Here is a 25,156-nt window from a genome sequence, read left to right on the forward strand (position 1 = left end):
CGTAGCCTCTAATTAAAACAAATACAGTAGCCTCTCTAATTACAACACATACAGTAGCCTATAATTACAACACATACAGTAGCCTCTCTAATTACAAAACATACAGTACCCTCTCTAATTATAACAAAGAGTAGCCTCTCTAATTATAACACATACAGTAGCCTCTCTAATTATAACACATACAGAAGCCACTCTAATTACAACACATACAGTAGCCTCTCTAATTATAACACATACAGTAGCTTCTCTAATTATAACAGAGTAGCCTCTCTAATTATAACACAGAGTAGCCTCTCTAATTACAACACATACGGTAGCCTCTAATTACAACACATACCGTAGCCTCTAATTAAAACAAATACAGTAGCCTCTAATTACAACACATACCGTATTCTCTAATTAAAACAAATACAGTAGCCTCTCTAATTACAACACATACAGTAGCCTATAATTACAACACATACAGTAGCCTCTCTAATTATAACACATACAGCAGCCTCTCTAATTACAACACATACAGTAGCCTCTCTAATTAAAACACATACAGTAGCCTCTCTAATTACAACACATACAGCAGCCTCTAAATATAACACATACAGTAACCTCTAATTACAACACATACAATACACTCTCAATATAACACATACAGTAGCCTCTCTAATTACAACACATACAGTAGCCTCTCTAATTACAACACATACAGTAGGCCTCCCATTACAACACATACAGAAGCCACTCTAATTACAACACATACAGTAGCCTCTCTAATTATAACACATACAGTAGCTTCTCTAATTATAACAGAGTAGCCTCTCTAATTATAACACAGAGTAGCCTCTCTAATTACAACACATACGGTAGCCTCTAATTACAACACATACCGTAGCCTCTAATTAAAACAAATACAGTAGCCTCTAATTACAACACATACCATATTCTCTAATTAAAACAAATACAGTAGCCTCTCTAATTACAACACATACAGTAGCCTATAATTACAACACATACAGTAGCCTCTCTAATTATAACACATACAGCAGCCTCTCTAATTACAACACATACAGTAGCCTCTCTAATTAAAACACATACAGTAGCCTCTCTAATTACAACACATACAGCAGACTCTAAATATAACACATACAGTAACCTCTAATTACAACACATACAATACACTCTCAATATAACACATACAGTAGCCTCTCTAATTACAACACATACAGTAGCCTCTCTAATTACAACACATACAGTAGGCCTCCCATTACAACACATACAGTAGCCACTCTGATTACAACACATACAGTAGTCTCTATAATTATAACACATACAGTAGCCTCTCTAATTATAACACATACGGTAGTATCTCTAATTACAACACAGAGTAGCCTCTCTAATTATAACACATACAGTAGCTTCTCTAATTATAACACATACAGTAGCCTCTCTAATTATAACACATACAGTAGCCTCTAATTACAACACATACAGCAGCCTCACTAATTACAACACATACAATAGACTCTCTAAATATAACACATACAGAAGACTCTCTCATTACAACACATACAGTAGTCTCTCTAATTATAACACATACAGTAGCCTCTCTAATTATAACACATACAGTAGCCTCTAATTACAACACATACAGCAGCCTCACTAATTACAACACATACAATAGACTCTCTAAATATAACACATACAGAAGACTCTCTAATTACAACACATACAGCAGCCTCTCTAATTATAACACATTCAGTAGCCTCTCTAATTATAACACATACAGTATCCTCTCTAATTAGAACACATACAGTAGCCTCTCTAATTACAACACATACAGTAGCCTCTCTAATTACAACACATACAGTAACATCTAATTACAACACATACAGTAGCCTCTCGAATTACAACACATACAGTAGCCTCTAATTATAACACAGAGTAGCCTCTAATTACAACACATACACTATCCTATAATTACAACACATACAGTAGCCTCTCTAATTACAACATATACAGTAGCCTCTCTAATTACAACATATGCAGTAGCATTTATAATCATAACACATACAGAAGCCACTAATTACAACACATACAGTAGCCTCTCTAATTACAACACATTTAGTAGCATCTCTAATTACAACACATACAGTAGGCCTCTCTAATTACAACACATACAGTAGCCTCTAATTATAACACAGAGTAGCCTCTAATTACAACACATACAGTATCCTATAATTACAACACATACAGTAGCCTCTCTAATTACAACACATACAGTATCCTATAATTACAACACATACAGTAGCCTTTCTAATTACAACATATACAGTAGCCTCTCGAATTACAACACATACAGTAGCCCCTCTAATTACAACACATACAGTAGCCTCTCGAATTACAACACATACAGTAGCCTCTCTAAATATAACACATACAGAAGACTCTCTAATTACAACACATTCAGTAGCCTCTCTAATTATAACACATACAGTATCCTCTCTAATTAGAACACATACAGTAGCCTCTCTAATTACAACACATACAGTAGCCTCTCTAATTACAACACATACAGTAACATCTAATTACAACACATACAGTAGCCTTTCTAATTACAACACATAGAGTAGCCTCTAATTACAGCACATACATTAACCTCTAACTATAACACATACAGTAAACTCTAATTACGACACATACAGTAACCTCGCTAATTACAACACATACAGTAGCCTCTAATTAAAACCCATACAGTAACCTCACTAAGTATAACACATACAGTAGCTTGTAATTACAACACATACAGTAGCCTCTCTAATTACAACACATACAGCACCCTGTCACGCCTTGGTCATAGTGTTTTGTGTTTTCGTTATATATTTTGGTCAGGCCAGGGTGTGACAGGGGTGTGTCTAGTTAGGCTTGGCTGCCTGAGGCGGTTCTCAATCAGAGTCAGGTAATTCTTGTTGTCTCTGATGGGGAACCGTATTTAGGTAGCCTGAGTTTCACTTTGTATTTCGTGGGTGATTGTTCCTGTCTCTGTGTAGTTTCACCAGATAGGCTGTAATTAGGTTTCACGTTCCGTTTGTTGTTTTGTATTTTGTATCGTACTTATTTTCATTAAAGTCATGAGTAACCACCACGCTGCATTTCGGTCCGACTCTCCTTCAAACGAAGAACGCCGTTACACACCCTCTGTAATTATAACACATTCAGCAGCCTCTCTAATTACAACACATACAGTAGCCTCTCTAATTATGACACAGAGTAGTCTCTAATTACAACAAATACAGTAGCCTCTCTAATTACAACACGTACAGTAACATCTAATTACAACACATACAGTAGCCTCTCTAATTACAACACATTCAGTAGCATTTCTAATTATAACACATTCAGTAGCCTCTCTAATTATAACACATTCAGTAGCCTCTCTAATTATAACACAAACAGTAGCCTCTCTAATTACAACACGTACAGTAACATCTAATTACAACACATACAGTATCCTATAATTACAACACATACAGTAGCCTTTCTAATTACAACATATACAGTAGCCTCTCGAATTACAACACATACAGTAGCCCCTCTAATTACAACACATACAGTAGCCTCTCGAATTACAACACATACAGTAGCCTCTCTAAATATAACACATACAGAAGACTCTCTAATTACAACACATTCAGTAGCCTCTCTAATTATAACACATACAGTATCCTCTCTAATTAGAACACATACAGTAGCCTCTCTAATTACAACACATACAGTAGCCTCTCTAATTACAACACATACAGTAACATCTAATTACAACACATACAGTAGCCTTTCTAATTACAACACATAGAGTAGCCTCTAATTACAGCACATACATTAACCTCTAACTATAACACATACAGTAAACTCTAATTACGACACATACAGTAACCTCGCTAATTACAACACATACAGTAGCCTCTAATTAAAACCCATACAGTAACCTCACTAAGTATAACACATACAGTAGCTTGTAATTACAACACATACAGTAGCTTCTCTAATTACAACACATACAGCACCCTGTCACGCCTTGGTCATAGTGTTTTGTGTTTTCGTTATATATTTTGGTCAGGCCAGGGTGTGACAGGGGTGTGTCTAGTTAGGCTTGGCTGCCTGAGGCGGTTCTCAATCAGAGTCAGGTAATTCTTGTTGTCTCTGATGGGGAACCGTATTTAGGTAGCCTGAGTTTCACTTTGTATTTCGTGGGTGATTGTTCCTGTCTCTGTGTAGTTTCACCAGATAGGCTGTAATTAGGTTTCACGTTCCGTTTGTTGTTTTGTATTTTGTATCGTACTTATTTTCATTAAAGTCATGAGTAACCACCACGCTGCATTTCGGTCCGACTCTCCTTCAAACGAAGAACGCCGTTACACACCCTCTGTAATTATAACACATTCAGCAGCCTCTCTAATTACAACACATACAGTAGCCTCTCTAATTATGACACAGAGTAGTCTCTAATTACAACAAATACAGTAGCCTCTCTAATTACAACACGTACAGTAACATCTAATTACAACACATACAGTAGCCTCTCTAATTACAACACATTCAGTAGCATTTCTAATTATAACACATTCAGTAGCCTCTCTAATTATAACACATTCAGTAGCCTCTCTAATTATAACACAAACAGTAGCCTCTCTAATTACAACACGTACAGTAACATCTAATTACAACACATACAGTAGCCTCTCTAATTACAACACATACAGTAGCCTCTCTAATTACAACACATTTGGAAGCCTCTAAAATAACACATACATTAACCTCTCTAACTATAACACATACAGTAGCCTCTAATTACAACACATACAGTAATGTCTGAAATTACAACACATTCAGTAGCCTCTGAAATTACAACACATTCAGTAGCCTCTGAAATTACAACACATTCAGTAGCCTCTCTAATTACAACACATACAGTAGCCTCTCTAATTACAAAACATACAGTAGCCTCTCTAATTATAACACATACAGTAGTCTCTCTAATTATAACACACACAGTAGCCTCTGTAATTACAACACATACAGTAGGCCTCTCATTACAACACATACAGTAGCCTCTAATTACAACACATACAGTATCCTATAATTACCACACATACAGTAGCCTCTCTAATTACAACACATACAGTAGCCTCTAATTATGACACATACAGTAGACTCACTAATAACAGCACATACAGTAGCCTCTCGAATTACAACACATACAGTAGCCTCTAATTATAACACAGAGTAGCCTCTAATTACAACACATACAGTAGCATATAATTACAGCACATACAGTAACCTCTCTAATTACAACACATACAGTAGCCTCTAATTATAACACAGAGTAGCCTCTAATTACAACACATACAGTATCCTATAATTACAACACATACAGTAGCCTCTCTAATTGCAACACATACAGCACCCTCTGTAATTATAACACATTCAGCAGCCTCTCTAATTACAACACATACAGTAGCCTCTATAATTATGAAACAGAGTAGCCTCTAATTACAACAAATACAGTAGCCTCTCTAATTACAACACATTTAGTAGCGTCTCTAATTACAGCACATACATTAACCTAACTATAACACATACAGTAAACTCTAATTACAACACATACAGTAGCCTCGCTAATTACAACACATACAGTAGCCTCTAATTATAACACAGAGTAGCCTCTAATTACAACACATACAGTAGCATATAATTACAGCACATACAGTAACCTCTCTAATTACAACACATACAATAGCCTCTAATTATAACACAGAGTAGCCTCTAATTACAACACATACAGTAGTCTAATTACGACACATTCAGTAGCCTCTCTAATTACAAAACATACAGTAGCCTCTCTAATTACAACACATTCAGTAGCCTCTCTAATTATAACACATTCAGTAGCCTCTAATTACGACACATACAGTAACCTCGCTAATTACAACACATACAGTAGCCTCTAATTACGACCCATACAGTAACCTCACTAACTATAACACATACAGTAGCTTGTAATTACAACACATACAGTAGCCTCTCTAATTACAACACATACAGTAGCCTCTAATTACAACACATACGGTAGACTCGCTAATTACAACAAATACATTAGCCGGGCGAATTACAACACATACAGTAGCCTCTAATTACGACACATACAGTAACCTCGCTAATTACAACACATACAGTAGCCTCTAATTACGACCCATACAGTAACCTCACTAACTATAACACATACAGTAGCTTGTAATTACAACACATAGAGTAGCCTCTCTAATTACAACACATACAGTAGCCTCTAATTACAACACATACGGTAGGACTCTAATTACAACACAAACAGTAACCTCTCTAATTACAACACATACAGTAGCCTCCCTAATTACAACACATACAGTAGCCTATCTAATTACAACACATACAGTAGCCTCTAATTACAACACATACAGTAGCCTCTCGAATTACAACACATTCAGTAGCCTCTCTAATTACAACACATACAGTAGCCTCTCTAATTATAACACAGAGTAGCTTCTAATTACAACACATACAGTAGCCTCGCTAATTACAACACATACATTAGACTCGCTAATTACAACACATACAGTAGCCTCTAATTCAGACACATAAAGTAGCCTCTCTAATTATAACACATACAGTATTCTCTGTAATTACAACACATACAGTAGCCTCTAATTACAACACATACAGTAGCCTCTAATTACAACACATACAGTATCCTATAATTACCACACATACAGTAGCCTCTCTAATTACAACACATACAGTAGCCTCTAATTATGACACATACAGTAGACTCACTAATAACAACACATACAGTAGTCTCTCGAATTACAACCCATACAGTAGCCCCTCTAATTACAACACATACAGTAGCATATAATTACAGCACATACAGTAATCTCTCTAATTACAAAACATACAGTAGCCTCTAATTATAACACAGAGTCGCCTCTCTAATTATAACACATTCAGTAGCATCTCTAATTATAACACATTCAGTAGCCTCTCTAATTAGAACACATACAGTAGCCTCTCTAATTACAACACATACAGTAGCCTCTAATTACGACCCATACAGTAACCTCACTAACTATAACACATACAGTAGCTTGTAATTACAACACATACAGTAGCCTCTCTAATTACAACACATACAGTAGCCTCTAATTACAACACATACGGTAGGACTCTAATTACAACACAAACAGTAACCTCTCTAATTACAACACATACAGTAGCCTCCCTAATTACAACACATACAGTAGCCTATCTAATTACAACACATACAGTAGCCTCTAATTACAACACATACAGTAGCCTCTCGAATTACAACACATTCAGTAGCCTCTCTAATTACAACACATACAGTAGCCTCTCTAATTATAACACAGAGTAGCTTCTAATTACAACACATACAGTAGCCTCGCTAATTACAACACATACATTAGACTCGCTAATTACAACACATACAGTAGCCTCTAATTACGACACATAAAGTAGCCTCTCTAATTATAACACATACAGTATTCTCTGTAATTACAACACATACAGTAGCCTCTAATTACAACACATACAGTAGCCTCTAATTACAACACATACAGTATCCTATAATTACCACACATACAGTAGCCTCTCTAATTACAACACATACAGTAGCCTCTAATTATGACACATACAGTAGACTCACTAATAACAACACATACAGTAGTCTCTCGAATTACAACCCATACAGTAGCCCCTCTAATTACAACACATACAGTAGCATATAATTACAGCACATACAGTAATCTCTCTAATTACAAAACATACAGTAGCCTCTAATTATAACACAGAGTCGCCTCTCTAATTATAACACATTCAGTAGCATCTCTAATTATAACACATTCAGTAGCCTCTCTAATTAGAACACATACAGTAGCCTCTCTAATTACAACACATACAGTAGCCTCTCTAATTACAACACATATAGTAACATCTAATTACAACACATACAGTAGCCTCTCTAATTACAACACATACAGTAGTCTCTAAATATAACACATACAGTAGTCTCTAATTATAACACATACAGTAATCTCTAATTACAACACATACATTAGCCTCTTATTAAGACACAAACACAGTAGGTCTCTAATTACAACACATGCACAGTAGGCCTCTCTAATTACAACACATGCACAGTAGACCTCTCTAATTACAACACAAACAGCAGGCCTCTAATTACAAAACATACAGTAAGGCTCTAATTACAACACATACAGTAGGCCTCTAATTACAACACATACAGTAGCCTCTCTAATTACAACACATACAGTAGCCTCGCTAATTACAACACATACATTAGCCTCGCTAATTACAACACATACAGTAGCCTCTAATTACGACACATACAGTAACCTCGCTAATTACAACACATACAGTAGCCTCTAATTACGACCCATACAGTAACCTCACTAACTATAACACATACAGTAGCTTGTAATTACGACACATACAGTAGCCTCGCTAATTACAACACATACAGTAGTCTAATTACGACACATTCAGTAGCCTCTCTAATTACAAAACATACAGTAGCCTCTCTAATTACAACACATTCAGTAGCCTCTCTAATTATAACACAGAGCAGCCTCTCTAATTACAACACATACAGTAGCCTCTAATTACGACCCATACAGTAACCTCACTAACTATAACACATACAGTAGCTTGTAATTACAACACATACAGTAGCATCGCTAATTACAATACATACAGTAGGCCTCTAATTACAACACATACAGTAGCCTCTCTAATTACAACACATACAGTAGTCTCTCTAAATATAACACATACAGTAGTCTCTAATTATAACACATACAGTAATCTCTAATTACAACACATACATTAGCCTCTTATTAAGACACAAACACAGTAGGTCTCTAATTACAACACATGCACAGTAGGCCTCTCTAATTACAACACATGCACAGTAGACCTCTCTAATTACAACACAAACAGCAGGCCTCTAATTACAAAACATACAGTAAGGCTCTAATTACAACACATACAGTAGGCCTCTAATTACAACACATACAGTAGCCTCTCTAATTACAACACATACAGTAGCCCTCTCCAGATCTTTCTAATCTATACAATATCACGTCTATACTAAACAAAAATATAAATGCAACATGCAACAATTTCAAATATTTTACTGAGTTACAGTTCATATAAGGAAATCAGTCAATTTAAATAAATTATTTGGGCCCTGATCTATGTATTTCACATGACTGGGCAGGGGTGCAGCCATGAGTGGGCATTGAAGAGCATAGGCCCACCCACATGGCAGCCAGGCCCACCCACTTGGCAGCCAGGCCCACCCACCGGGGAGCAAGACCCAACCGATCACAATGGGTTTTTCCCCAACAAAATGATATTTCCCAACAAAAGCACCCCTGTGCCCTTGTTGAACATTCAATTATCTTGCAACAGCTCTGGTGGACATTCCTGCAGTCAGCATGCCAATTGCACACTCCCTCAAAACTTGAGACATCTGTGGCATTGTGTTGTGTGACAAAACTGCATGTTTTAAAGTGGCCCCAGCACAAGGTGTACCTGTGTAATGATCATGCTGTTTAATAAGATTTTTGATATGCCACACCTGTCAGGTGGATGGACTACCTTGGCAAAGGAGAAATGCTCACTAACAGGGATGTAAACACATTTGTGCACACAATTTGAGAGAAATAAGCTTTTTGGTCATATGGAAAATGTCAGGATTTTTTTTCTTCAGTTTATGAAACATGGGACCCACACTTTACATGTTGCGTTTCAATTTTTGTTCAGTACAGTAAGGCATCTCTTTGAAATACTACAATCTTCTGTTTTAACTGATATTTGCTGTAATGACGGATGACATTGCTCTACTAAAGCAGATTTGTCAGAGGATTACTCATAGCACATTATCCCCACATGTAGATTGTATTGGATATCTCGGCTTTGAATGATGCACGTTTATATGAGACGATTTGCATTATGAAAACAGGACATGGTGTTCCAGGAATGTTTCAGCTTTATGTTGTGATATATGATTCAGTCAAGCCTATAAATACCATAACATAACCTACCAATGTATAATTACGTGATTACAAGCACAGACGACAAAATTACAAGCCAAACAGAGATAACGATGCACTGACACTGATTCACAATGGAATGGGCAGCCCGCCCTTGACATGCATACGCGCACACACGACAAAGGTATCTGCATAATTGCATATAATGAAATGTTACAGGAAAGTGAACATGGAGATGATCCGTGCTACAAATAAGAAGGTCCAAACATAAATGGAGGTAATGATGAAATAAACTATCCCCTAAAGGCAGGAGGGGACACCTAATAAAGTCTCTCAACGGTTTGGAAGAGGCCCAACGGTTAAAATTCCACATTACCTTCAATCCCCGTTCACCTCTGGTAATTTATTAGTAATACCGCTGAAGTCGTGGCCACAGAGATCTGAGCCCACAACAGCTCACTTCCCGTCTGATCTACAAACGGCAACAACAAAAAAACAGCTTCACACAGGCCTAGTGTGTAATGAAGCCTGAAAAGCCCTAGACCGCCAAGTAATAAGTGTCTGCGGGGCGGATGTCAGAGTTGAGGGAGGGAAGGTGGGAGTCAAGGCTGTGCTTTGCCTTGGTGCTGGGTGACTCAGAGTTCCACTTTCTCGTTTGGCGACTGCACTGCCGTCATGATGACGAGTGGAAAGAGGCTGAGAGGAAAGCGTTGTGTCAAGATCCTGGTGCTAAAAGGAATCTATGCTGCTTACCCAGAAAGAGGCTATACACTGAGCATAACAAACATTAGGAACACTTTCCTGGTATCGAGATACACAGTTGTGTCGAGTTGCCCTTTGGGGTGGTGGACCATTCTTGATCCCCCTCGGGAATCGTTTCCTGTTTTATAGACCAGGGGATTGGATTGATTGCAAATCTTAAATGTATTCGGAGAGAAATACCGGTTTTACAACAGCTTGAGGAAGGTTAATTCAATTTCCCCAAATTGTGATAAAAATGTAATAATGTGGCTGTGTGTAACCTCACTTGAAAGGAAGGAGAACATATTCAGAGAGAATACAGTCCATATATACTGTCCCTCAAACAGACAACCTCTCTGTCAGGGAGCATATTACAGAGCAAGGCCAACTGTCACTATAAATCATGAAAGACTACACAGGGTCAGATACAGGTGAGGTTAACTGATGTCCCAGGATAATGACTGATCTGCCTCAACATTATAGTCAAATGTTATACTGACCAAAATGGCTATTATTGATCAGACTAAACTATAGAATTACAGGATGACAAGTGACTTTGAAGTTTGTGAAACTCCACTTTCATCAGCCCAGAGAGAGCGTAACTTCACTTTCAGACGGACAGAAAATAGACGTGACAAACTGACACATCATTCAGTGACAAGGTTTGTGATAAGTAATCTGAACTGAATGTGGTCCAACTAATGTTTACAGTGTTCTGCTCTGAAGAAAAAAAAAATTCCATAAATAGCTAGGAGAATTATTAAGTCCTGAGTAAATTTTTTAAAGTCCTATGACTCAGCTGTGTAATATATTCTAGGGCTAGAATCACAATTCAGGGCTCCTGTGTTCCAAGCTCTCACACAATGAGATAGAGGCATTTCCTCTACATTTTTTTAAGTGTAACCCACTTCATTGATCTAACCCACTCCTGACATCTTTGATAACCAAGATATTATTACAAGATAATTCGCAAGCATTTTGATTAGGCGATAAATACAAACTAGAAGAAAGTGAGGCCCTCATGGTCAAACGTCTAATGTTTACAGACAATAAAGAAGTGAAGCTTTTGAGTGGCAGAACACAGAAAATGTGGCAGATGAAAATACCATTCGCTCTGGAAGAAAAAAAACGGAGAAAAACGACAGTTGGCAATAAATGCAATAAAATAGTCATATGCTTCAGTTTTAATTGGAAATAAGAGAGAGAGAAATAGAAGTGAGATATGAATATTCAGGATAGGCACACTGAGTAAATGGAAACTATTGTGATCAAAATTAATAGACCCAGACGCAAACAATCAAATGCTGAAGAAAGGAGGGCCGAATTGCGATTCTCATGATTCTATATGTATTGAGATTTGAAACCCGCAATTTTATTGCTCACTATATGTTTGCTCCAGAGAGACAATCAAGAGCATGAGAAAATTAGTTTTGAGTAGTCAGGTACACTATATATACAAAAGTATGTGGACACCTCTTCAAATTAGTGGATTTGGCTATTTCAGCCACACCTGTTGCAGACAGCTGTATAAAATCGAGCACACCGCCATGCAACATCCATAGACTAACATTGGCAGTAGAATGGCCTTACTGCAGAGCTCAGTGACTTTCAACGTGGCAGCATCATAGGATGCCACCTTTCAAATTTCTGCCCTGTTAGAGCTTTCCCAGTCAACTGTACATGCTGTTATTGTGAAGTGGAAACTTCTAGGAGCAACAACAGCTCAGCCGCAAAGTGGTTGGTCAAACAAGCTCACAGAACGGGACCGCTGAGTGTCCTCGGTTGCAACACTCACTACCAAGTTCCAAACTGCGGGAGCTTCATGAAATGGGCAATGCCAAGCGTCGGCTGGAGTGTTGAAAAGCTCTCTTCCATTGGACTCTGGAACAGTGGAAAAGCGTTCTCTAGAGTGATGAATCACGACGGACAAATCTGGGTTTGGCGGATGCCAGGAGAACGCTACCTGCCATAGTGCCAACTGTAAAGTTTAGTGGAGGAGGAATAATGGTCTGGGGCTGTTTTTCATGGTTCAGCCTAGGCCCCTTAGTTCCAGTGAAGGGAAATCTTAAAGCTACAGCATACAATGTCATTCTAGACAATTCTGTGCTTCCAATTTTGTGGCAACAGTTAGCGGAAGGTTCTTTCCTGTTTCAGCATGACAATGCACCCATGCACAAAGTGAGGTCCATACACAAATGGTTTGTTGAGGTCTGTGTGGAAGAACTTGACTGGCCTGACAGAGCCCTGACCTCAACCCCATCAAACACCTTTGGATGAATTGAAATGCAGACTGCAAGGCAGGCCTAATTGCCAAACATCAGTGCCCAACCTCACAAATGCTCGTGGCTGAATGGAAGCAAGTCACCACAGCAATGTTCCAACATCTAGTGGGAAGCTTTCCCAGGAGAGTGGAGGCTGTTTTAGCAGCAAACTCCGTATTAATGCCCATGATTTTGGAATGAGATGGTCCACGAGCAGTTGTCCACATACTTTTGGTCATGTAGTGTATACAAAAGTGTTGAAAACATGTTGGCTGACTATTTTAAAAGAACATGGAGAAGAACAAGCTATAGGATTAAAAATACCCAAGTTGGAGCCAATTTAACCTGAACAAGCTATTTCTCTGTCACTGTAAAACTCATTATGGTTACAAATAAAGAACATTGGAGAGAGTTGGAGGGCAACTACAAGAGGCACATTTAGGGTTCAAACTGGGCCAACACCATGTCAGGCGTTGTGTTATGCATTTCTGAACATTTAAAAAGAGGAAGGGCCAAAAAAGTTAACACAAATGAGGGAGAAAGATTTAAGGGCAGTCATTTTATTGGACGGGTGTCTCATGCACTGGAGACAACATGTATTCCAATCATTGACACTTTGTGAGTTCAACCACATTGGAAAATAATTATTTGGTTACTCGGATCAGCGCTACAGGGTACACAAATATCCATCAAACTAGAGGTTTACTGAAGTATCAAAACATACCACCCTGGTCTGTGGAGTCAGCGTATAGCAACAACAATTTCCCTTTCTTGGTTTTAAAAGCAACCCTGCCATGCTACAATAAACTACTTGGGGGGGAAAAAAGTGATACAGGTTCATTTTCTGCAGGCAGACAAAGCCAGAATCTAACACTGAATGACCTTGAGGAAATAGGTTTGCAAAAACAACACCCGACGTTAGACACATATCTAGTATTCAATTCAAAGTGACTTGAGGCACATCGGATTCACCTTTCATTGAATGAGATAAATGCTAGACGCGTACCCATTTATATGTTTGAGCTAGGAAAGTTTCTCCAGGGAGCTCGTTTCTTCTCAACCACATATCCAAAGGAGAAGATGGCGAGTGCCAGAGAGAACATGGGTTTAAGGTGCTGTCAGAAGTCAGGCTATTTTAAAAGAAGATGCTAAAATAACAGTAAATACTACATGATATAAACATTTGGTGTGAGGACAATGCCCTACAATCATGGTGTTCCGTCTGAGCACAGGTCCATACATATAACTAAACTGCATCGTTTGAAGCCACAATAGAAGCACCCCAGGAAGAGTAACTGCTGCTTCAGGAACAGTTAATGGGGTTAAAAATAAAATACAATTCCAAATTCCTTGAAGTGGGGTGATAGAAAACAAGTAAACTATCTTATTACCCTTATAATTATGTATTCTATTGATGTTTCCTCCAGTCTATACTACGACTGTTCTACTGTTTAAAGCCAATGGATACGGCAGAAGTGCCAATGATTGGCTGTGGTAGGAAACCTCTAGAACATCAACAGTTTGTGCATACAACATCCCTGAAAACCCCCAGGTCTCTTCTAACATACAGTACCAGTCAAAAGTTTGGACACCTACTCATGCCAGGGTTTTTCTTTATTATTACATGAAGACATGAAGGTCAGTCAATCCGGAAAATGTCAAGAATATTGAACGTTTCTTCAAGTGCAGTTGCAAAAATCATCAATCATTATGAGTAATCATTATGAGTCAAATTTGAGATTTTGGGTTCCAACCGTCGTGTCTTTGTGAGACGCAGAGTAGGTGGTTCCCACCGTGAAGCATGGAGGAGGAGGTGTGATGATGTGGAGGTGCTTTGCTGGTGACACTGTAATTTATTTAGAATTCAAGACACACTTAAACAGCATGGCTACCACAGCATTCTGCAGCAATACACCATCCCATCTGGTTTGCGCTTAGTGGGACTATAATTTCTTTTTCAACATGACAATGACCCAACACACCTCCAGGCTGTGTAAGTGCTATTTGAACAAGAAGGAGAGTGATGCAGTGCTTCAGATGACCTGGTCTCCACAATCACCCGTCCTCAACCAAATTGAGATGGTTTGGGATGAGATGGACCGCAGAGTGAAGGAAAAGCAGCCAACACGTGCTCAGCATATGTGGGAACTCCTTCAAGACTGTTGGAAAAGCATTCCAGGTGAAGCTGGTTGAGAGAATTCCAAGAGTGTGCAAAGCTGTCATCAAGGCAAAGGGTGGCTACTTTGAAGAATCTGTTTAACACTTTTTTGGTTACTACACATGATTCCATGTGTTATTTCATAGTTTTGATGTCTTCACTAATATTCTACAATGTAAAAAAACAGTAAAAATAAAGACAAACCCTTGAATGAGTAGGTGTATCCAAAATTTTGACTGGTACGGTAAATAATACTACTCAAGAGTTGCCAGGACCTCAAAAAAGGTGCATCAGAAATTATGGGGAAACAGAATGAGTTCATTTGAATGGGTGCAGCAGGCCTACATATTCCCCATGTCTTTGCATCAGAGTACATGAGTGCATTCCCATTCCCTGGATTGGCTGGCAGATGACGTGTGTGTTAGAGGTAGACGTCTGGCAGACTGATTTATGGCCCTGGCCTACATCCCCGCTCTGGGGAGAAGCGCTGTAATTGATTCTGACACTTCGCTTGGCTTTGGGGGTAAAAGGTAGACCAGATTCACCTGAGAGTGTTGACTAAGACAAGGAGGCCTTTTTCTGACCACGTGGTCATGTTTCTTCTTGACAGATGCGTTTTCTTGGAATGGTCAAATCAAATCAAGCTATTTATATACCTCATTTCAGACATGAATGCAACGCAATGTGCTTCACAGGAAGAAAAAATATATATATATATACAGTGGGGCAAAAAAGTTTTTAATCAGCCACCAATTGTGCAAGTTCTCCCACTTAAAAAGATGAGAGAGGCCAGTCATTTTCATTATAGGTACACTTCAACTATGACAGAGAAAATGAGAAAGAAAATCCAGAAAATCACATTGTAGGATGTTTTATGAATTTATTTGCAAATGATAGTGGAAAATAAGTATTTGGTCAATAACAAAAGTTTATCTCAATACTTTGTTATATACCCTTTGTTGGCAATGACAGAGGTCAAACGTTTTCTGTAAGTCTTCACAAGGTTTTCACACACTGTTGCTGGTATTTTGGCCCATTCCTCCATGCAGATCTCCTCTAGAGCAGTGATATTTTGGGGCTGTTGCTGGGCAACACAGACTTTCAACTCCCTCCAAAGATTTTCTATGGGGTTGAGATCTGGAGACTGGCTAGGCCACTCCAGGACCTTGAAATGCTTCTTACGAAGCCACTCCTTCGTTGCCCGGGCTGTGTGTTTGGGATCATTGTCATGCTGAAAGACCCAGCCACGTTTCATCTTCAATGCCCTTGCTGATGGAAAGAGGTTTTCACTGAAAATCTCACGATACATGGCCCCATTCATTCTTTCCTTTACACGGATCAGTCGTCCTGGTCCCTTTGCAGAAAAACAGCCCCAAAGCATGATGTTTCCACCCCCATGCTTCACAGTAGGTATGGTGTTCTTTGGATGCAACTCAGCATTCTTTGTCCTCCAAACACGACGAGTTGAGTTTTTACCAAAAAGTTATATTTTGGTTTCATCTGACCATATGACATTCTCCTAATCTTCTTCTGGATCATGCAAATGCTCTCTAGCAAACTTCAGACGGGCCTGGGTATGAACTGGCTTAAGCAGGGGGACACATCTGGCATTGCAGGATTTGAGTCCCTGGCGGCGTAGTGTGTTACTGATGGTAGGCTTTGTTACTTTAGTCCCAGCTCTCTACAGGTCATTCACTAGGTCCCCCCGTGTGGTTCTGGGATTTTTTGCTCACCATACTTGTGATCATTTTGACCCCACAGGGTGAGATCTTGCGTAGAACCCCAGATCAAGGGAGATTATCAGTGGTCTTGTATATCTTCCATTTCCTAATAATTGCTCCCACAGTTGATTTCTTCAAACCAAGCTGCTTACCTATTGCAGATTCAGTCTTCCCAGCCTGGTGCAGGTCTATAATTCTGTTTCTGGTGTCCTTTGACAGCTCTTTGGTCTTGGCCATAGTGGAGTTTGGAGTGTGACTGTTTGAGGTTGTGGACAGGTGTGTTTTATACTGATAACAAGTTCAAACAGGTGCCATTAATACAGGTAATGAGTGGAGGACAGAGGAGACTCTTAAAGAAGAAGTTACAGGTCTGTGAGAGCAAGAAATCTTGCTTGTTTGTAGGTGACAAAATACTTATTTTCCACCATAATTTGCAAATAAATTCATAAAAAATCCTACAATGTGATTTTCTGGATTTTTTTTCTAATTTTGTCTGTCATAGTTGAAGTGTACCTATGATGAAAATTACAGGCCTCTCATATTTTTAAGTGGGAGAACTTGCACAATTGGTGGCTGACTAAATACCTTTTTGCCCCACTGTATATATATGAAAATAAAAACAGAACTTCTTATTTCAAATAACATAAGAAGATAAAAAACAAAAATTAACAACAAAAACGTACAAAAAAAAAAAGCACCTAACACTTAAGGGGCAACAAAGCTAAAAAGGTGTGTTTTAAGATCACTTTTACACTGAACAAAAATACAAATGCAACATGTGAAGTGTTGGTCCCATGTTTCATGAGCCAAAATATTAAAAAATCCCAGAAATTGTCCATACATACAAAAAGGTGTGGCATATCAAGACGCTGATTAAACAGCATGATCATGGTCTGTAAAAACTCATTCTAGGGAAAAACTAATTCTGATTGGCTGGGCCTGGCTCCCCAGTGGGTGGGCTTTGCTGCCAAGTGGGTGGGCCTATGCCCTCCAAGGCCCATCCATGGCTGCACCCCTGCCCAGTCATTTGAAATCCATAGATTAGGGCCTCATTAATTTATTTCAATTGACTGATTTCCTTATATGAACTGTAACTCAGTAAAATCTTTGCAATTGTTGCATGTTGCATTTATATTTTTGTTCAGTATGAACATGTCCACAGTTTGGGCTCCCCCTCAGGTTCTCTGACAGGCTATTCCAGTGGCAGCGGGCATAGTAACTAAAGGCTGCCTCTCCATGCCTCTTGGTCCTAGGCTTTGGGATGGTTAAAAGGCCAGCGACATAGGACCTGAGGGATCTACTGGGTACATAACTCAAAAGCATGTCTGATATGTATTTGGGTGCACAATCGTGGATTGGTTTAAAAACCATAGTAGAATCTTCACATGTATTTTAAAACTCAGTCAGCCAGTGCAGAGACCGTAAAACCGGTGTAATGTGTGCTCTCCGTCTGGTCTTGGTCAATACCCGTGCTGCAGCATTCTGTATGTTTTGCAGTTGACCAATGGCTTTCTTGGGTAGACCGAACAGGTGAGCATTACAGTAGTGAAGCCTGCTTGTAATTAAAGCATGGATGAGTTTCTCTGTATCAGCCTGAGAGAGAAACGCCCGCACCTTGGCAATGTCCCTCAGGTGGTAAAAAGCTATTTTGGTCACATTCCTTGTGTGCGATTTGAAATTGAATTCAGAGTCTAAAATGACAACTAGGTTTTTTACCCGGTGTTTAATCTTTATTGCCTGTTAACTAAAATGTGCGGCCAGATTCTCTCTGTGCTTCGGCTCCAATAATAAGTACCTCGGTCTTGTCTTGGAGGAAGTTTTGAACTATCCAAGTATTTAAATAACTAATACAGTCTAATACTTTATCTGTGGAACTAAAAATGTACACAGAAATGGAAAGTTGTGTATCGTCTGTGTAGCAGTGAAAATCAATGCTGTGCTTTCTGATTACAAATTCCAGAATCCCTTTTCTAAGGGACAAATCTTCGCTCCTTTGCACTCTGTCGGAATTCAGCAGATATAAGAAATGTACAAATAATACATTTAGTTTAGTAATAGTTCTTATATCTTATCTCTTTCTCGCTGACCTTTTGGCTTGCCCAATGTTTTATACTTGTTAGAAGGATAAATATTATCTGCAGTCAAAGTGTGACACCACATTGGTATTCTATAGATCTCTATTTAGAAAGAAAAAAGGACTGCAGCATCAGCTCACACAGAAGCGCTCTGTGACTCAAAAAAACAAGGGAAGCATGGAGGTAGTGGGAGAGGGTTTTGTAAACCTGATGCAGGCAGCGAATGACACCCATGGCCATGTTATACTTTGACATGGAACCACTTGGCCCTGGGTTTATTGATCGCTCTGAGTTGAGCATACAGTCTATGGCTGAAATGTCATTAAGTTTCAACATGTTACAGTATTCTGTTCCTACAGTAGCAAATATCTAGTATCAGATAGTCTCGTGTTGCCATACCTCCAAAATCACGTTGTTGTCATGCCTCGCATTGGAGGTCTGGAGAATTATGTATTGCAAAAACGTGTTGAATGGTCCACTACATTTCAAGAACACTCCCCCCACACGCCCGTAGAAGGGATGTCTGTCTGTTATGGGCGTCACTGTTTCCCCATCTATGTAGGACACATATAGTAGAGAGAGTTGTTGCGTGTGCTAGATCCACATCCTATCTTTCAAGTTATCAAGTGTGGCTGACAGTCTGCGATTTATATATACATATTGAAAATTAATTACACAGGTAAAGTCAAAAAGTCACAACACGTGCTAAACCGCTCTGATGACATACACACTTTTTGCCTCATCTCCACGCGTCCTCCTGACTGCTGGCTGTGCATTGCTACCGACCCCAAAATCTGAAAGATTGCCCGTTATTCTGTTTTTGTAAGGACCCAAAAAACAGTGGTGGTGTTAGAAAATGTTCAAGTAAGTAACTACATTTAGCTAGCTGGCTAGAGTAGGCTACTTTGTCGGTTAACTCAACTGAGCCGCTGGCTAGCTTTACACACTGTCATCAGCTAGCTTACTTCCTATTAGCTAGCTAGCTATTGTAAATTAAATACACAGTCTCCAAATGCATTTGTAGATAACGGCCAGCTCCAGCTGTCAGTAAAAGAGAGAGTTTAGGCTGCTGGACAGGGCCAGTCATTTTGTAGGAGGACATTATGAAAGGATCCTTCAGTTCCAGTCCCTAGAGGGGATACCTTTGAGGACAGAGAGATAATAGCAACATAATATTCAATGCTGTCTAATTTAAGTATAATGAGGCCTACTTCTTTGTGATGTTTCCGGTGCTCGCACATGGAATCCTGTGAAAGCCTGTTTGTAGATGAAGAGAGAGGTCCCAATGAATGTCCCAAGAGACGATATATATATAACCTATATGCCATGGGTAATATGTGTAGGCCTACCTATGCTACCAAATGTTGTATACATGAACTGTCTTTTTGTTTAAACCAATACAATTTGGAGTAGGTCAACCCTGCTGGTGGAGGTCTGCTGGGTGTGCAGGGTTCTGTTTCAGCCCAGCAATAACACACCTGGTTCAACTTATCAAACCTAATGAGTTGATAATCAAGTGTGCTATTGCTCACCCAGTTGATCAGGGATGGGTGGAGCAAGGTTGGCCACCACTGGTATGGAGTTTTGTTTGTTCATCTAAAATGATGGTTTAGTAATGATAACCTACTTGTTACTCCTCAATTATCTGTTGTTGTTTAGACTAAAATGCTTCATCTTTATATACACGAGTTAGCTTATTTGCATATTTTGAAGTGATGTAGTGTTGATTCTTTGGCAGTGAAATGTTTAAATGTGTTTTAATTGTTAAACTGTTAATCAAAAATGAGCTAGTCTCAATATGGATTAATCCCACTCCTGCAATTAAGAGAGGACGGGGTTCTGTCTGTGTTGTATTCTCAAATGAACATTTCCTTTGTCTATTTGTAAGATCTGTTTTCTTTGATTGTCTCTCTCTCAGTATATCAGCTATGTAAATCCATTTGGCAAGCGTATCATGTGGCATGCGTCACCATACAGCACTACTGGCCTTATGGGAATCTGTTGTTTACATGTAGAGCAATATAATTTCAAGTTAAAATGATACCAATACACGGATGTATTCAGTGCATTCAGAAAGTTTTCATACCCCTTGATTTTTTCCACAGTCTGAATTTAAAATGGCTGGCCTACACACAATACCCCATAATGTCAAAATTGAGTTATGTTTTTAGGGATGTAAAAAAAATTATACTGAACAAAAATAAAAATGCAACATGCAACAATTTCACTGACTTTACTGAGTTACAGTTCAAATAAGGAAATCAGTGAATTTAAATAAATTCATTAGGCCAGGCCCACACACTGGGGAGCCAGGCCCAGCCTATTAGAATAAATTTTTCCCCACAAAAGGGCTTTAACAGACATAAATACTCAGTTTCATCAGCTGTCTGCGTGGCTGGTCTCAGACAATCCAGCAGGTGAAGAAGACGGATGTGGAGGTCCTGGGCTGGCGTAGTTAAACATAGTCTGCGGTTGTGTCTCTAAAACGACATTGGAGGCAGCTTATGGTAGAGAAATTAACATGAAATGATCTGGCAACAGCTCTGGTGGACATTCCTGCAGTCAGCATGCCAATTGCACATTCCCTCAACTTGAGACATCTGTGGCATTGTGTTGTGTGACAAAAAACTGCACATTTCAGAGTGGCCTTGAATTGTCCCCAGCACAAAGTACACCTGTGTAACGATCATGATGTTTAATCAGCTTCTTGATATGCCACACCTGTCAGGTGGATGGATTATCTTGACAAAGGAGAAATGTTCAATAACATGAATGAAAAGAAATTTGTGCACAAAATTTGAGAGAAATAAGCTTTTGGTGCGAATGGAAAAATACTGCAATCTTTTACTTCAGCTCATGAAACCAACACTTTACATGTTGCGTTTATATTTCTGTTCAGTATAATTAAAATGAAAAGCTGAAATGTCTTGAGTCAATAAGTATTCAACCCCTTGTTTATGGCAAACCTAGATGAATTGCTTAACAAGTTGCATAATACGTTTCATGGACTCCCTCTATGTGCAATAATAGTGTTTAATATGATTTTTGAATGACTGTGTGTACCCCACACATACAATTATCTGTAATGTGGCATTTAATGATTTTTGCCATGGATTTCCCCAGGTTTCGCATTTTAGGGAAGCCTGGTTTGAGATGAGGTTAAGTATCATGTAACAGACTGCTTTTATAATTATGAATGGTAAAGCCAGGATAAACACAGAAACAAAATCAACATACAGTAAAACGTTTACATTTCCTCTCGACAAGCAAACGTTTTACTTTATGAAAACATTGACATTTACTAGCGTGATGTTGCTACAGTATGTGTGAGTGGAACAAGATTGGCTTATTTCCCTTTAGCCATGAAACAGCCATCCACAAGTGAGTTACGTGGGCCCAGCTAAACTCAGAGAAAATGTAATCATAATCAACAGGCTATCCAACAATCTCAGCCAAACCCCCTAAGCATTCAGAGACAGCACGTCAAGCTGTGCTAAAATGTAGATCAGCACAACTCTCCCCCGAATAATTAAGGAAAATGAATGTCTGTTCAGATAATAGCTCAGAATTACAAGTAAATCCTAAAGGAATCCCTCAAAAACCATCATTTAAACTTCACAAAGCAATCGGTTTTACTGCTAAGGCATTCAAATGGAAAAACAGGCCCTTTCCTTGAACAAATTCAGCTCATTGAGTATTTGGCTCACCTTCGTGGCAGTAGTTTCCCTTGTAGCCAGTGTTGGTGCAGTCACAGAGGACCTCTCCCTGGTGGATGGAGCAGAGGCCTCTGTTGCTGCAGGGGTTCTGTTTAATACACAGGTATTCCAAATCATTCTGAACACTTTGGCCATCCAGGAGCACTGGGAGGTTCTCCCCCAGCTTCAGGTTGGCAATCAGGCCCTGGAAGGGTGGCTCATATTTGACCGTGTTGGACGTGAGAGCAGATAGGCGCACGTCTGGCGAGATGCCGCCTACGTAAAGGTCACTGGCCACCACCATCTCACTCCTCTTGGACTTGACCTCGGCCACCTTCTCCTCGTTGTCCACCACCAGGGTGGTCGCTCTATAGTTGCGGGTGAGAAGCACGCGGTGCCAGCGCTGGTCGTTGACGTAGGTCTCCGTGTGTAGGGAGGCAGGCTCCGCGCAGTGGATGGTGAAGCGCAGATGCAGCCGGCCGTCTGTGATCAGCAGCTCCAGGAAGTCACAGTTCCCTCCGTCGTCCAAGTAGAGCACCAGGGCCTTGCTGATGTTGGTCTTCAGAGTGAAGCTCAGCTCGCCTGTGACCTTGGCCTCCCAGCGGCCATACCGTGCCCACTGGCCAGGGACTCCCTCGTACTCCAAGGCCGTGGCCATGACTGTCAATAACAGCCCAGTCAATACCAGGGGCCACACGGCCCGGCCTTCACATAGCACCTTGCTACTTATCATCTTCCACTTCTGACCCTAATCCCTCCAACTAGGTCTTGTTGCTTTAAATCCACCACCGCTGAGAGAGGCAGAAATGATCTCCAGTCTACACTGTTGTTGTGTTTTCCCTAAAGTTTACAGAAATAATATGATTCCAATGTCTCTTCAGCTTTGCCTCTCTGTTCTGATTATCTTCTTAGCCTCTCCATTGAGTTGAATAAAAACAGGGAATAAATTCCCCAAATGTGGAATCGCGTCAGTTATTCTCCAGAGAACAGGCTACAGAAAATGTTCTGGAAACATGGTAGAATCCATATGTTTAGGAATCTAGGAAGTAGAACATACTGTTGCCTATGTTTCGGAGTCCAGGAACTAGCACATTTACAAAACCAAGTGAGGAGGGGATTGCTGCAGAATGTTGAAGTGAGCTGGTTTGGGCGATGGTGTCACAAACAGGACAAACGACAAAAGTAATTCAATGCTTTTCTGTTTCTCCTTCCTTATCAACCAAATACCATCGCCTCCTTCCAGCAGCAGTCCAGTCCGGTCCGGTCCGGCCTCCAGGAGTTAGCTAGGCACAGAGCCAAGCAGAAACAGGTACAGGCCCCATCTTCCTTAGTGTCCCACTGCTCTGGAACACACACACGCAAGAAAAACATGTTAGGAGAGGAATGAAAGATAACGGACAACATCATATGAAAACTCCAGCGCCCTGGAGCTGCGTAACCCACATCACAAAATAATGGTGTACCATAATAGGTGACAGAAATGTAAGCGTGAACATTCTATAATAACTAAAAACACTATGTTTTTTTAATCTTCTGCAGTTACATAAATCATAGTTAAATAAATGACATAAAACAAATAATGAAATATGGCACAGGAGGACGAGAGAGCGAGAGAAAGAAAAATACTTTAGTATTGCGTTGCTTAATTTATTAGTCCCCCCCGGCGACACAGCAGAGAACCCAGAGAGGCAGGGGAGGAAAGATCATTTTAGAGACCAATGGAGGCTTGGAAGAGACTCAGGCCTTTTCAATCACGTCAATAAGGGTTCGGGAGCTTCGTTGAAAGCACTGCAAATAGTATACTGGAGGAGTGAGAGCGACGAAGACGCAGAGCTACCGGGAGAGAGTAGATTGCTGTGTTTATGTTGGACATCTAATTAAACAGGAAGTGTCTTCTTTTTTTTTTCTTTTTTTTGCAAGATTACCATGGTAAGTGCTGTGACCTTTCTCAAAAGGTAATCAGTTCAAAGTAACCAGGAAACACTGGGTGAAAGTAGTCTCACCACACAAAAGTTTAATTGTACAGTCCTCTATCAGGATGGCCCTGCTGTTGCACTTTGTCACTTTCCAGTGATCTTCTAAAGTGATTCCGTGTCCTTGAATATGACCTCTAACAGCAATCGTCTTGCATAGTGAGCGGTACATCTGCAGAGGGAGGGACACCTTTCAATTAAGAACAACTATCAGGGCCTGTCCGTTATCTGGTAAGGAGTGGATGAAAAGCTGAGAGGAAAAAGGGAACAATTCCCTTTTTATGCATGCCACAAAATGACAACATCAACATGAAAACATTTGGCGAGAACAACAGTAGACAATAAATATCATTTGAAAGTACCCACTTTCAATTAACACAATTATAGTCAAAAGAGCCAGTGTGGTGCAGTTCC

General features: G+C 39.6%; 1 protein-coding gene across 2 annotated transcripts in view; it reads right to left on the reverse strand.

Moving 5' to 3' along the window:
• Positions 1-25,156, reverse strand: part of LOC109873238 (neurexin-2) — a 451,394-nt gene that overhangs the window by 352,061 nt on the left and 74,177 nt on the right. For both annotated transcript variants that reach the window (XM_031807879.1, XM_031807878.1), the window contains exon 2: positions 22,782-24,112. In XM_031807879.1, the coding sequence (XP_031663739.1) occupies positions 22,782-23,502 (721 nt within the window). In that variant the 5' untranslated portion in view covers positions 23,503-24,112. The remainder of the gene's footprint in view (positions 1-22,781; positions 24,113-25,156) is intronic.

The sequence above is a fragment of the Oncorhynchus kisutch genome, linkage group LG28 (genome assembly GCF_002021735.2).
Source record: "Oncorhynchus kisutch isolate 150728-3 linkage group LG28, Okis_V2, whole genome shotgun sequence".
Classification (NCBI taxonomy): Eukaryota; Metazoa; Chordata; class Actinopteri; order Salmoniformes; family Salmonidae; genus Oncorhynchus; species Oncorhynchus kisutch.